This window comes from Hypanus sabinus, chromosome 9 (genome assembly GCF_030144855.1).
Source record: "Hypanus sabinus isolate sHypSab1 chromosome 9, sHypSab1.hap1, whole genome shotgun sequence".
NCBI classification, from domain to species: Eukaryota; Metazoa; Chordata; class Chondrichthyes; order Myliobatiformes; family Dasyatidae; genus Hypanus; species Hypanus sabinus.
Window position 1 is genome coordinate 56402089 of NC_082714.1, and position 14122 is coordinate 56416210.

At 43.1% G+C, this 14122-nt stretch overlaps 1 protein-coding gene across 2 annotated transcripts in view; it reads left to right on the top strand.

The window, feature by feature from the left end:
• The window catches only part of si:ch211-14k19.8 (interphotoreceptor matrix proteoglycan 2), a 64280-nt gene that overhangs the window by 45398 nt on the left and 4760 nt on the right, over positions 1-14122 (top strand). For both annotated transcript variants that reach the window (XM_059979738.1, XM_059979739.1), the window contains one exon: positions 10743-10970. In XM_059979738.1, coding sequence (XP_059835721.1) covers positions 10743-10970 — 228 coding nt within the window. The remainder of the gene's footprint in view (positions 1-10742; positions 10971-14122) is intronic.

The following is a 14122-nucleotide window of genomic DNA, read 5'->3' on the forward strand; positions in this document are numbered from 1 at the left end:
CCCATACTGAGCTCATCAATTTCATCAGCTTTGCCTCCAACGTCCATCCTGCCCTTAAATTCACTTGGCCCATTTCTGACACCTCTCTTCCCTTTCTCAATCTTTTTGCCTCCATCTCTGTAGACAAAATGTTGACTGATATCTTTTATAAACCTACCAGTTCCCATATCTATCTTGACTATATCTCTTCACATAGTGACTCCTGTATAAATGCTGTTTCCTTTCCTCAGTTCTTTTGTCTCTGGAGCAGCTGTTCCCAGGATAAGGCTTTTCTTTTGCTCAACATCAGAGATGTCCTCCTCCTTCAACGGGGTTTCATTTCCTCCACTATTGACACTGCCCTCACCCACATTTCCTCCATTTCCTGGACATCCGCGCTCACTCCTTTTTCTCACCGCCTTTAAAAATTATAGAATTCCTCTTGTCCTCACTTATCCCCATGAGCGTCTGTATCCAACACATTGTTCTCCACAATTTCCACCACTTCCAAAGGAATCCTATTAGCAAACACATCTTTACCTTCCCCCTCTCTCTGCTTTCTGTAAGGATTGCTCCCTTCATGATTCCCTTGTCCATTCGTCCCTCCCTACCAACATCCCTTAAGTGGCTTATCCCAGCAAATGGCTAAAGCGCCACACCTGCCGTCATTCACCTCCATACAGGCCAACCAAACTGCCCTTCCAGGTGGGGCAGTATTTTACCTGCGAGTCTGCTATTGTATCTATGTGGCGTCCACTACACTGATGTACTGTAAGTTGGGGTACTGTTTTGTTGAGCACCTTGTTCTATCTGCCAGAAGTGGCCAACCATTTGAATTCCCATCCTCATTCTTGTTATGACATGTCAGTCCATTGTCTCCTCTTGTGCCACGATGAGGCTACCCTCAGGGTGAAGGAGCAATGCCTTGTATTCCATTTGTGTAGTCTCCAACCTGATGGCATAAATATAGGTAAAAAAAAATCCCCCCGCCCTCTTCTTCTATTAATTACTCTGGCCTCTTACTGTTCTCACCTTCCTATCAACTCACCCTGGTTACCTCCACCCCCTTACCTTTCTCCTCTCCTATTTAATTCCTTCCTCTCCAGTCCTTTACCTTTCCCACCCACCTGACTTTACCCATCACCTCCAGCTATCCTCTCCCACCCCCCAACTTCTTATTCTGGTGCCTTCCCCCTTCCTCTCCAGTCCTGAAGAAGTGTCTTGGCCCAAAACATCGATTGTTTGTTCATTTCCATGGACGCTGCCTGGCCTGCTGAGATCTTCCAGCATTTTGTGTGCGTTGCTCTGGATTTCCAGCAGCTGCAGAATCTGTAGTGTTTATACTTCCAGCTACCCCCCCACCGCGACTGGCTGGCACTGTCAGACCGACTGACTGATGGAGTAGTTTCTGTATGGTAAATGCCAGGGACCAGAGGCTGCAAATTCATCCTTTTTCAAAGTTCCCCTTCCCTCGCCAAGAGGCTCTGGATGCAACAACTACACCTTCAAAACTCAGACGGGAGCACTGGCAGTTAAGCTGAGCATCGTTCCTCCATCTAATCCACAGGGAAACTACACCCGTTAAGATGTTGTGCTGTTTTTCTGTCTGCGGGATCCCTGAGAAGGGCAATTACGAGGATGGGAGGACTATGGGTTTCTAGCCATTAATCACTGTGGTGTTACCGACTTCTCACTGCGTGCACCTGTACTTATGACATACGAGTGGCAGTTTGTCTGTCACTCCTCCTGAGGTTAATCAGTAGCAGCAAAACTGTGTCGATATTCGGATCATTGCACATTCTGTTTATTACCTGAGGACCAACTTCATTCCCTCAGTTGAATTACCTCCTGGTCGACGAAACAGGAAAATGCACCCAGTGGAGGTGGAAGGATTATTGTCTACTTTATCAGTGCTGTATCTCCCACAGTCTTCTGCTCCAGGTTCCAGTATCTGTGATCTTTTGCATCTCCATAAAGTGCATTCTCTCGATTTCTGATTTGGCCTGTATTTCAGTTCCTACCCCATCCAACCCTAAAGGAGTCTTACAGTTGTGCCACCTTCCTCTATTGCCTTTGAAAACTCTATCAAAATTCTGTCAAGTTATAGGAGAAATCCATCGTTCTTCCTATTCCCCCTTCCCTTTTCATCTCTTTATTCTAATTAGGTCAGGACCCACATTGTTTTATTCCTAGTCTTGACCTTCCGATTACCCTGCCCCAGTAATCCTTATTGTGTCTGATTCCTCCCTGTGCATACCTGCCCCCAACTCCTTGCTTTTTTTTCAGACTTTGAACATGACTATAAAGACAGTTGGATTCATTTTTATTAGGATTTCCTCTTACTGAATCATCTTCTTAACTCTATTTGCTGGCTTGCTATCAGTGTTTATCTTTATTCTTTCCTGTGCTTTCACTTCCTAAATAAAGTTCACATTTATCTGTTTCCCATTTTTTGTGCTTCAAAACTTTTTCCATTTCCCTACCTATCCTTTCCTGCAGTGTGTGGGTCCCATTCCAATTAGTGCAGCTCTCTCCTATCCCAGAACTAGAGTCAGTATCTCTGGACACCTGACATTTGTAACATTTTCAACACTTCATTTTATTTCCAAACTAGCCCAATAGCCATGTGTAAATTCTTCTGATCTGTCTTATAACCATATAACAATTACAGCATGGAAACAGGCCATCTCGGCCCTTCTAGTCTGTGCCGAATGTTTACTCTCACCTAGTCCCACTGACCCGCACACAGCCCATAACCCTCCATTCCTTTCCTGTCCATATACCTATCCAATTTTACTTTAAATGACAATACAGAACCTGCCTCTACCACTTCTACTGGAAGCTGGTTCCACACAGCCACCACTCTCTGAGTAGAGATTCCGCCTCGTGTTACCCTTAAACATTTGCCCCCTAACTCTCAACTCATGTCCTCTTGTTTGAATCTCCCCTACTCTCAATGGAAAAAGTCTATCCACATCAACTCTATCTATCCCCCTCATAATTTTAAATACCTCTATCAAGTCCCCCCTCAACATTCTATGCTCCAAAGAATAAAGACTTAATTTGTTCAACATTTCCCTGTAACTTAGGTGCTGAAACCCAGGCAACATTCTAGTAAATCTTCTCTGTACTCTCTCTATTTTGTTGACATCTTCCCTATAATTCGGTGACCAGAACTGTACACAATACTCCAAATTCGGCCTTACCAATGCCTTGTACAATTTTAACATTACATCCCAACTCCTATACTCAATGCTCTGATTTATAAAGGCCAGCATACCAAAAGCTTTCTTCACCACCTTTCATCTACACAAGGTTGCGCAAGAATCCTGAATCCTGTTATTCTCCATGATATCTTTATAATTTGGAGCCTAACTCCTGAGACACCCCATCTTTATCCCTAACTTGGACCACACCAACTGGATTTACTGACCCCTTTCCAAGAGTGTGTTGACAGTGGCTGACGCCACTGATTCATGCAACAGCTGAAACTCCTCAAACCCTTTAAGTCAGTTTTGAACTTGCCATTTTATTGTTCTTAGTTTTAGTAACAATTCTCAGGAGATTTAGAGTAAAACAAAGAAATGACTGGAATTTACCCAGTAACATTTTGGCTCTAATCTTCAATATCTTTGAGGATCTACAACCCAGTCCAAGTATCATGAACGAATAGACAAATATATAGAAATTTATGACACATTTCAAATGCAATATCCTAGAGTTTGAATATCAAATTGTCAGGTTTTTTTGTTCTTGTTATTTTAAGGTATTGGAGCAGAATTGGGCCATTTGGCTTTCAGGTCTGCATCACCATTCAATCATAACCCTTCACCAGTCAACCTCTTAATCAAACAATTTAAATATACCCAGTGACTTGGCCTCCACATTCCCTCCATGACAATGTATTCCTTAGATTCACCACTTTGGCCGAAGAAATTCCTCATCTCATTTCTAACAGGACAACCCTTTATTCTGAGGCTGTGCCCTTCGATCCAAGACTCTCCTAATTTTCTTGGCGGGTGACAATCAGTGTGGGGCTAATAAAAAGAAAGGAGGTGTAAGCCAAGCGGGCATTGTTGGAATGGTCTGGCTTTGGCTCAACAGGCTTAGACGAGAATGGACTTGGGAAAGCATGGGCAGAGGTTCTAAGTAAGTTTCTAGTAAGTTTTTTCCCCTATTAGTACATAGCTAGTGTGCTGAGAATGGTAACGGTAGCTCCTTGTGTGAGACCTCTAGTCTCCCTGATAACTACATCTGCACAAAGTGCATTAAGAGGCAGCTCCTTAGAGATTGTGTTAAGGAACAGGAGCTGCAGCTTGACGATCTTCAGCTCATACAGGAGAATGAGACGGTGATATATAGGAGCTACAGGGAGACGGTCACACTAATTGCAGGAGGAAGGCCCAGCGTGACTGTAGCAGAGGAAAAAGGAATAGGTAGCCAGAGCATAGTATCCCTGTAGCCGTTCACCTCAATAATAGGTATACCAGTTTGGAGACGAGACGATCTACCAGTGGGAAGCCACACTGACCAGGTTTCTGGCACTGAGGCTCCGAAGTGGGGTGAAGAAGAATGCAGTAGTGAAAAGGGATTCCATAATTCGAGAAGCAGAAAGCAGATTCAGAGGATGTGGAAGAGACACTAGGTGGTATGTTGTCATCCAGCTGCCAGAGTCAGGGATGTTCTGGATCAGGTCCATGGTGTGTTAAAGGAGGAGGCTGAACAGCTGGAAGTTGTTGATACCACCGACATAGGTAGGAAAAGGGTGGAAGTCGTGAAGAGACAACATGTAAAGTTGTTGTGCCAGAATGCTGAAAAGTAGGACCTCCAGGGCCGTAATCTCTGGATTGCTGCCTGTGCCACGCACCAGTGAGGGGAAGAATAGGATGATTTGGCAGATGAATGTGTGACTGAATAATTGGTGCAGGGGGCAGGATTTCAGATTTCTCGATCATTGGGATTTCTTCTGGGCAAAGGTATGACCTATACAAAAGGGACAGTTACTCCTGAACTCAAGGGGCAACAATATCCCTGTGGGCAGGTTTGCCAGAGCTGTTGGGGAGGATTTAAACTGATTTGGCAGGGGGTGCGAACCAGAGTAATAGTGCTGAGGACAGAGCAGTTGGTATACCAAGTAGATGCAGTGTGTAGGGAGACTGTGAGGAAGGACAGGCAGATGATGGGGAAAAACTGCAGTCTGTGGCATGAGTAAAAGCAAAAAGGGCGATGAATATAGGAGTGAAGATGTTATATTTGAATGCATGCATTATACAGAATGAGGTAGATGATCTTGTGGTGCAGTTAGAAATTGGCATGTATGATGCTGTGGGCATCCACAAGTCGTGGCTGGAAAAAGATCTTAGCTAGAAGCTTAACAAATGTTACTCAGCTATTTAAGAATGGTGGGAGGCAGCAGAAAGGAAACTATAGACCTGTTTGACATCAGCGCCTGGGAATCGATTGTTAGGGATGAGATTATGGAGTACCTGGAAGCACATGACAAGACAGGCCAAAGCCAGCATGGTTTCCTGAAAGGAAAATCCTGCCTGACTAACCTATTGCAATTTTTTGCGGAAATTACAAGCAGAGTAAACAAAGGAGATGCAGCAGATGTGGTGTACTTGGATTTTCAGAAGGCCTTTAATAAAGTGCCGCACATGAGGCTGCTTAGCAGGATAAGAGCCCATGGAATTACTGTACAGGGAAATTACTTGCATGGGTGGAGCGTTGGCTGATCGACAGAAATGGAGAGTGTGAATAAAGGAATAAATTGCCTTACTATTCTGGCTGGCTGCCGATTACCAGTGGAGTTCCACAGGGGTTGGTGTTGGGACCACTGCTTTTTGTGATGTATGTCAATGAGTTGGACTATGGGATTAATGGATTTGTGGTTAAAATTTGCCGATGATATAAAGATAGGTGGAGGAGCAGGTAGTGTTGAGGAAACAGAAAGCCTGCAGAGTCTTGGATAGTTTAGGGGAATGGGCAATGAAGTGTCAAATGAAATACAATGTTGGAAAGTATGGTCGTGCACTTCGGTAGAAGAAATAAATGGGCAGAGTATTATTTAGACAGGGAGAGAATTCAAAATGCAGAGATGCAAAGGGACTTAGGAATCCCTGTGCAGGATACCCTAAAGGTTAACCTCCAGGTCAAGTCGGTGGTGAAGAAGGCAAATGCAATGTTGGCATTCATTTCTAGAGGTGTAGAATATAAGAGCAGGGATGTGATGTTGAGGCTCTATAAGGCATTCGTGAGACCACACGGAGTATTGTGTGCAGTTTTGTGCTCCTTATTTTAGAAAGGATATACTCACATTGGAGAGGGTTCAGAGATTCACGAGAATGATTCCAGGAATGAAAGGGTTACCATATGAGGAACATCTGGCAGCTCTTGGGCTGTATTCCCTGGAGTTGAGGAGAAAGATGGGGGATCTCATAGAAACGTTCCAAATGTTAAAAGGCCTGAACAGATTAGATGTGGCAAAGTTATTTCCCATTGTAGGGGAGTCTAAGAGGGCACGACTTCAGGATTGAAGGACATCCATTTAGAACAGAGATGCAGAGAAATTACTTTAGTTAGAGGGTCGTAAATCTGTGGAATTTGTTGTCATGAGCTGCTGTGGAGGCCAAGTCATTGGGTGCATTTAAGGCAGAGTTAGATAGGTTCTTGATTAGCCAGGGCATCAAAGGGTATGGGCGAAAAGGCAGATGAGTGGGAATTGGATCAGTCCATCATTGAATGGCGGAGCAGACTTGATGGGCTGAAAGGCCTACTTCTGCTCCTATATCTTATGGTCTTAACATCCAAGGATACACATCGTATTGAAAGGACAGGCAGGTAGGCAGGAGGCTCTATTGGGGAAAAAAATGAAATCAAATCCTTAGAAAGAGGTGACATAGGATTGAAAGATATAGAATCCTTGTGGATGGAGTTAAGAAACTGCAAGGGTAAAAAGACCCTGATGGGAGTTATATACAGGACACCAAACAGTAGCCAGGGTATGGGCTACAAAATATATCTAGAGATAGAAAAGGCAATGTTACAATAACCATGGGTATTTTCAATATGCAGGTAGACTGGGAAAATCCACGGTGCTGGATCACAAGAGAGGGAATTTGTAGAATGCCAATAAGCTGACATTTTAGAGCAGTTTGCGGTTGAGCCCACTAGCAGAACAGCAATTCTAGATTGTGTTATGTAATGACCCAGATTTAATTAGGTAACTTAAAGTAAAGGAACCCTTAGGAAGCAGTGATCATAATATAACCATATAACAATTCAGCACGGAAACAGGCCATCTCAGCCCTTCTAGTCCATGCCGACGCTTACACTCACCTAGTCCCAGTGGCTTGCACTCAGCTCATAACCTTCCATTCCTTTCCTGTCCATATATCTATCTAATTTTACTTTAAATGACAATACAGAACCTACCTCTACCACTTCTACTGGAAGCTCATTCCACACAGCTACCACTCTCTGAGTAAAGAGATTCCCCCTCATGTTACCCTTAAACCTTTGCCCCCTAACTCTCAACTCATGTCCTCTTGTTTGAATCTCCCCTACTCTCAATGGAAAAAGTCTATCCACATCAACTCTATCTATCCCCCTCATAATTTTAAATACCTCTATCAAGTCCCCCCTCAACATTCTATGCTCCAAAGAATAAAGACATAATTTGTTCAACCTTTCTCTGTAACTTAGGTGCTGAAACCCAGGTAACATTCTGGTAAATCTACTCTGTACTCTATTTTGATGACATCTTTCCTATAATTCGGTGACCAGAACTGTACACAATACTCCAAATTTGGCCTTACCAATGCCTTGTACAATTTTAACATTACATCCCAACTCCTATACTCAATGCTCTGATTTATAAAGGCCAGCATACCAAAAGCTTTCTTCACCACCCTATCCACATGAGATTCCACCTTCAGGGAACTATGCACCATTATTCCTAGATCATTCTGTTCTACTATATTCTTCAATGCCCTACCATTTACCATGTATGTCCTATTTGGATTATTCCTACCAAAATGTAGAGCCTCACACTTATCAGCATTAAACTCTATCTGCCATCGTTCAGCCCACTCTTCTAACTGGCCTAAATCTCTCTGCAAGCTTTGAAAACCTACTTTATTATCCACAACGCCACCTATCTTAGTATCATCTGCATAATTACTAATCCGATTTACCACCCCATCATCCAGATCATTAATGTATATGACAAACAACATTGGTCCCAATACAGATACCGGCCTCCAACCTGACAAACAGTTATCCACCACTACTCTGGCATCTCCCATCTAGCCACTGTTGAATCCATTTTACTACTTCATTATTAATAACTAACGATTGAACCTTTCTAACTAACCTTCCGTGCGGAACCTTGTCAAGGGCCTTACTGAAGTCCATATAGACAACATCCACTGCCTTACCCTCGTCAACCTTCCTCGTAACCTCTTCAAAAAATTCAATAAGATTTCTCAAACATGACCTTCCACGCACAAATCCACGCTGACTATTCCTAATCAGAATGACAGAATTCACCCTGCACTTTGAGAAGGAGAAGCTAAGACTAGATATATAAGTATTGCAGTGAGGAAAGAGAATTACAGAGGGATGAGAGAGAATCTGGCTAAAGTTGACTGGAAATGGAAATGAGTAGGGATGACGGTAGAACAGCAATGGCTGGTGTTTCTGGAGAAATTTCGGAAGGCACGGGAAAGGTGAATGCCAAAGATTAAGTATTCTAAATGGAGGATGAAGCAACCGTGGCTGACAAGGGAACTCAAAAGACAACATAAAAGCAAAAGAAAGGGCATTTAATAGCAAAAATTACTGGGAAGGTATAGGATTGGGAAGTTTTTAAAAAAAAAACAACAGAACCAACTACAAAAGCCATTATATTAGCTAGCCGATAGAGGATACAAAAACCTTCTTTCAGAGGTATAAGCAGTAAAAGAGAGGCGAGAGTGGATATTGGTCTGCTGGAAAATGATGCTGGACGGATATTAATGGGGGACAAAGAAAAGGTACAGAAATACAGTGTATTTTGCATCAGCCTTCACAGTGGAAGACATTAGCAGAATGAAAGAAATGTGAGGTCTGGGGGCAGAAGTTGGTATTATTAAGGAGAAGGTGCTTGGGAAGCTGAAAGGTCAGAAGGGAGATGTTACCTGTACCAGATAGACCATGGAATTCTGAAAGAGGTAGCTAAGAGTCCTGGGTATTACAGGAAAGGCACTGGAATGGATAGAAATTTGTCAGATTGGTGGAGGCAAAGAGTGGGAATAAAGGTGGCCTTTTCTGTTTGGCTGCCGATGACCAGTGGCGTGCCACAGCTGTCAGCGTTGGGACTGCATCTTTTCACCTTGCACATCAATGATCTTGATGAAGGAATTGATGGCTTTGTGACCCAAGTTTGCAGATGACACAAAGATAGGGTGGAAGGACATGTAGCGTTGCGGAAGCAGGATGTCTACAGAAGGACTTAAGACAGGTTGGGGGAACACAAAAAGAAGTGGCAGTTGGAATATAGTGTAGGGAAGTTCGGGGTTATGCACTTTGGCAGAAAGAATGAAAGTGTGAACTATTTTGTAAATAGGGATAAAATTCAAAATTCAGGGGTGTAGAGGCTCTTGGGAGTCCTCATTCAGAATTCTCTAAAGGTTAACTTGCAGGTTGAGTTGGTGGTGAATGTAATGTTAACATTCATTTTGAGGGGTCTAGAATACATGTAATGCTGAGGGTTTATAAGATACTGGTTGGAGTACTGTGAGCAGTTTTGAGCCCCTTATCTCAGGAAGGACATGCTGGCAAAAGTCCAGAGGAGGTTCACGAGGATGATCCCAGGAATGAAAAGGTTAACACACAAGGAGCATTTGATGGTTCTGGGCCTGTACTTGCTGGAGTTTCAAAGCATGAGAGGGGCGGGGTGGGGGGGAGCTGTGGGATCTCATTGAAACCTGCCAAATATTGCAAAGTCTGGGTAGAGTTGATGTTTCCTATTGTTGGGGAGTCTAGGATCAGAAGGCACAGCCTCATAATTGAGGGACATCCATTTAGAACAGAGTTGAGAAAAAATTCTTCAGCCCAAGGGTGGGAATATACAGAACCTTTGCCATAAACGACTGTGCAGGCCAAGCCATTAGATATTTTTAAGGCAGAGGTTGATAGATTCTTGCTTAATCACAGCGTCAAAGGGAGAATGGGGTTGAGAGGAGTAATAAATAAGCTGTAATGGAATGGCAGAGAAGACTCAATGGGTTGAATAGGTTAATCCTGTTCCTAGGTCTTATGGTCTAATGGAAACATCCTCTCCATGTCCATTCTATCCCGGCCTTTCAGTATTCAGTAGGTTACAATAAGATTCCACCCTCATCCTTCTGAACTGTCGCTGAGCCATCCATCACATCCTTCTGAACTGTCGCTGAGCCATCCATCAAACACTCTTCATATATTAACCCACAGATTCCTGCGATCAATCTTATAAACATCTTCTTAAATCTTTTCAGTGGCAGTACGTTTCCTTAAATACGGAGTCCAAAATTGCTTACAATATGCTAAATAGTCTTGGGCAACTACTCTCCATTGCCACTATACCACTTGATCTTGGTCTCCCATAAAGGCAGAACTGGGGTTGAGAATAAGATGGAAAATTTTGTCCCATCCTCCTTCTAAAAACCCTTCACCAAGGCCATGTCTCCAGATCCAAACACTCCAGGAAGGTTGTTGTGACCATTGCAGTTTTCCTTTTCTAGTTACAAGCGGTTCAGTCGCTTTGATGACTTCTCCAATCAACACCAGTCGCAGTCCTGGCTCAGCTTCTCTGTGAATTCTTTGGACAACCCTGGATTCAGTAACTCAGATGAGCTGATCCATCTTCAGATCTTGGACACCAGTCTCTATTCTTGCTATGAAGAATCGGTGACTGGGACATACAGCAGCCAGAGGACTGGGCCTCATGGTCAACCAGCTTTCAGACACAGGTAAAGATGATTTAGCAAAATGCAGTTAAACAAAAAATGGTTAAGTATCAATAAAAGTCAGAGATTCTCATATATAGAAGCTCAGGTACTTTATCCATGTTCTGCCTCTCCAGTGCCAAGATCAACAGCCGTCCACCTCTTTAGTACCTGAAATCTCTGGTTAATATATACTGGGCCCAAGGCTCAAGTCTCTACTGCTTGGAATTTCTAACCAACTTCTGTCTCCCTGGTATCTGGAACCTCTAGGCTGTTGTCCGAGTTTCCTTATCTGGAATCTCCATGCAAAGCCTATCTGTTCTACTCCCTGATGTGAAAGAAGTGCCCAGATTCTGGTCAAGAACGTGTGTTTCATTTTAAAAATTACCTGTCTCTGACTCACTAGATTATTAAAAATGGGGCCTTTTAGGTTAAAAAAAAAATAACATAACAGGCTTTTTGGCCCATAATGTTGTACCAAACCAATTAAATTCATAATCAAATTACCAACTAATCTCTTCTGCCTACACAGAACTTTCTGTTACTGTGAATAGCTAAGCGAGTAAAAGATGACCTGATTTCCAAAAGGCATAAAGTTAAAGATGACACATCTCTTGAATATTTTAAGCAAGATTAAGCAGAAATTTTGACCAGGGGTGCCCAAACTTTTGCATGCCACTGTATATCCTATTGTATTCTTTTGCCAATCTTCTACACTATCCACAACACCATCAACATTTATATCATTTGCAAACTTAGTAACTCACCCATTTACACTTACATCCAGGTTATTTGAATACATCATAAAACAGCAAAGGTCCCAGTACAGAACCATGAGTAATACCTCCAAACACAGCTAGAACATGTCTCTTTGACCACTATTCTCTGTCTTCTATTCTGAATACAAATGGGCCAAATCACACGTAGATCATGCTTCGTAATCTTCTGGATCAGCCTCCCACAAGAGACCTTCTCAAATGTCACAAAAAAATCCATGTAGACAACATGCACAGCTTTACCTTCATCGCGTTTAAAAGAATATTCAAGCTATTGAGACACAACTAACATCACAGAAATAAAAACACAAAATGCTGACAGAACTCAGCAGGCCAGACAGCATCTATGGAAGGAGGTAGTGACGATGTTTCGGGCTGAAACCCTTCATCAGGAGTGAAGTAACATGGGATGGTCGAGGGGGAATAAGAAGTGGGGAGAGGGATGAAGTAGAGAGCTGGGAAGTGATTGATTGGAGGGAAATGGGCTAGGGGGGAAGGTGGAGAATTATGGGAAATAAAAGAGAAAGCAAGCTAGGGTGGGGGGAGATTATAGTGAGGGGGGATAAAGAGAGAGAAAGAGAACCAGACTAAAATTATAGATAGGGATGGGGTGGGGGGGGGGCAGGGGTATCAACAGAGGTCTGTGAGTTGAATGTTCATGCCGGCAGGTAGGAGGCTACCTAGGTGGGAGACAAGTAGCCTGGTTCTCTTTCTCTCTCTTCCCCCCCCCCCACTATAATCTCCCCACAGCCCTACCTTTCTTTCTCTTTTATTTCCCATAATTCTCCACCTTTCCCTAGCCCATTTTCCTCCAGCCTATCACTTCCCAGCTCTCTACTTCATCCCTCCCCCCACTTCTTATCCCCCCTCGACCATCCCATGTTACTTCACTCCTGATGAAGGGTTTTGGCCCAAAACGTCGTCACTATCTCCTCCCATAGATGCTGTCTGGCCTGCTGAGTTCTGCCAGCATTTAGTTTTTATTTATTTCCAGCATCTGCAGATTCACTTGTAACACCATAGAAAGCTATGCTGCCTCTCCCTAATTAGGCCATAGTTTTCCAAATGCTCATAAATCCTATTCCTAGGAATTCTCTCCAGTAACTTCCCTACCACTGACATGAGACTCACCCAGTCTATAATTTCCATGATTATCCCTAGTTCCCTTCTTGAATAATGGAACATTAGCTACTCACCAGTTATCCGGGACCTTACCTGTGGCTAGAGAGGACTCGAAGATAATAGTCAAGCAATTGCTTCTTTTGCCTCTCTCAATAACCTGGGGTACACAAGGAGATTGCATGATACAAAAATTGGCTATGTTGACAAGAGGAAGAAGGAACGGTTAATTGCAGGAGCATGGAGAAAGGTTGCCTAGATGGGTAGAAAATTGAAGACAATTATAATCCCTGAGGAAGCTATGCGTTTAGGGAGGTGTAATCAGGCAAGTGAATACATAAGAAATGGGAGAATGAACAGTGGCTTTGGAGTGAACATCCACACATGCTCAAAGCTAGCAGAATAGGTTAATAAACTGGCTAAAAGGGGATGTGGTATGCGTTTCTTTATTAGCTGAGGCATGGAATATAAAGAGCTGGGAGGCCTTTGTGAAACCAATTAGTTGGACAACAGTCACCACATTGCAAGTGCAGAGGAGATTTGCAAGAATGTAGTCAGTTATGAAAAATTGTACCACTGGTGATAGACTGATGAAGCTAAGGGTGTTTCCTTGGAACAAGAGTTTGAGGGGAAACTTAAGTGTATAAAATTATGAAGGACATACACAAATAGAAAGAACCTTTTACTGTTTGTCAAGAGCTCAAAAAAAAAATGGGGGAGGCATAGATTTAAGCTGGTATATGTGGAGATAAGGACTTTCTTCCCCCTCCCAGAGAATGATAGTGGCATGGAACTGACTAACTGAAAAGTTGGTAGAGGCAGAAACCTTATCACATTCAATAAGCACTTGGTAAGTAGACCTTCAAGTGACTTGCAGGGCTACAAACCTGGCCTCCATTTGTATTGTATATTTTCTATGATTAGCTTCCTCAAGCAAATAACTACTTCCTTAATGTCAACAAGACAAAGGAGATGGTTATCAACTTCAGAACTCGCACCACTCACACCCCTCTTTACATTGGCGGTACAGCAATACAAACTGCAAACAGTTTCAGACTCCTGGAAGTGCACATCTCTCATGGTTTGCATGGTACAGGAACTGTACTGAGGCAGTCTGGAATGCTCTACAATGGGCAGTTAAAACTGCTTAATGTATTACTAACATCAGCCTACCCACTATGAAAGACATGTTCAGAAAGATACTGGAAAAGGGCCAATAACATCATGAAGGATCCTACCCACCCTGCTCGTGCACTGATCGTTCCACTCCCTTGGCATCCA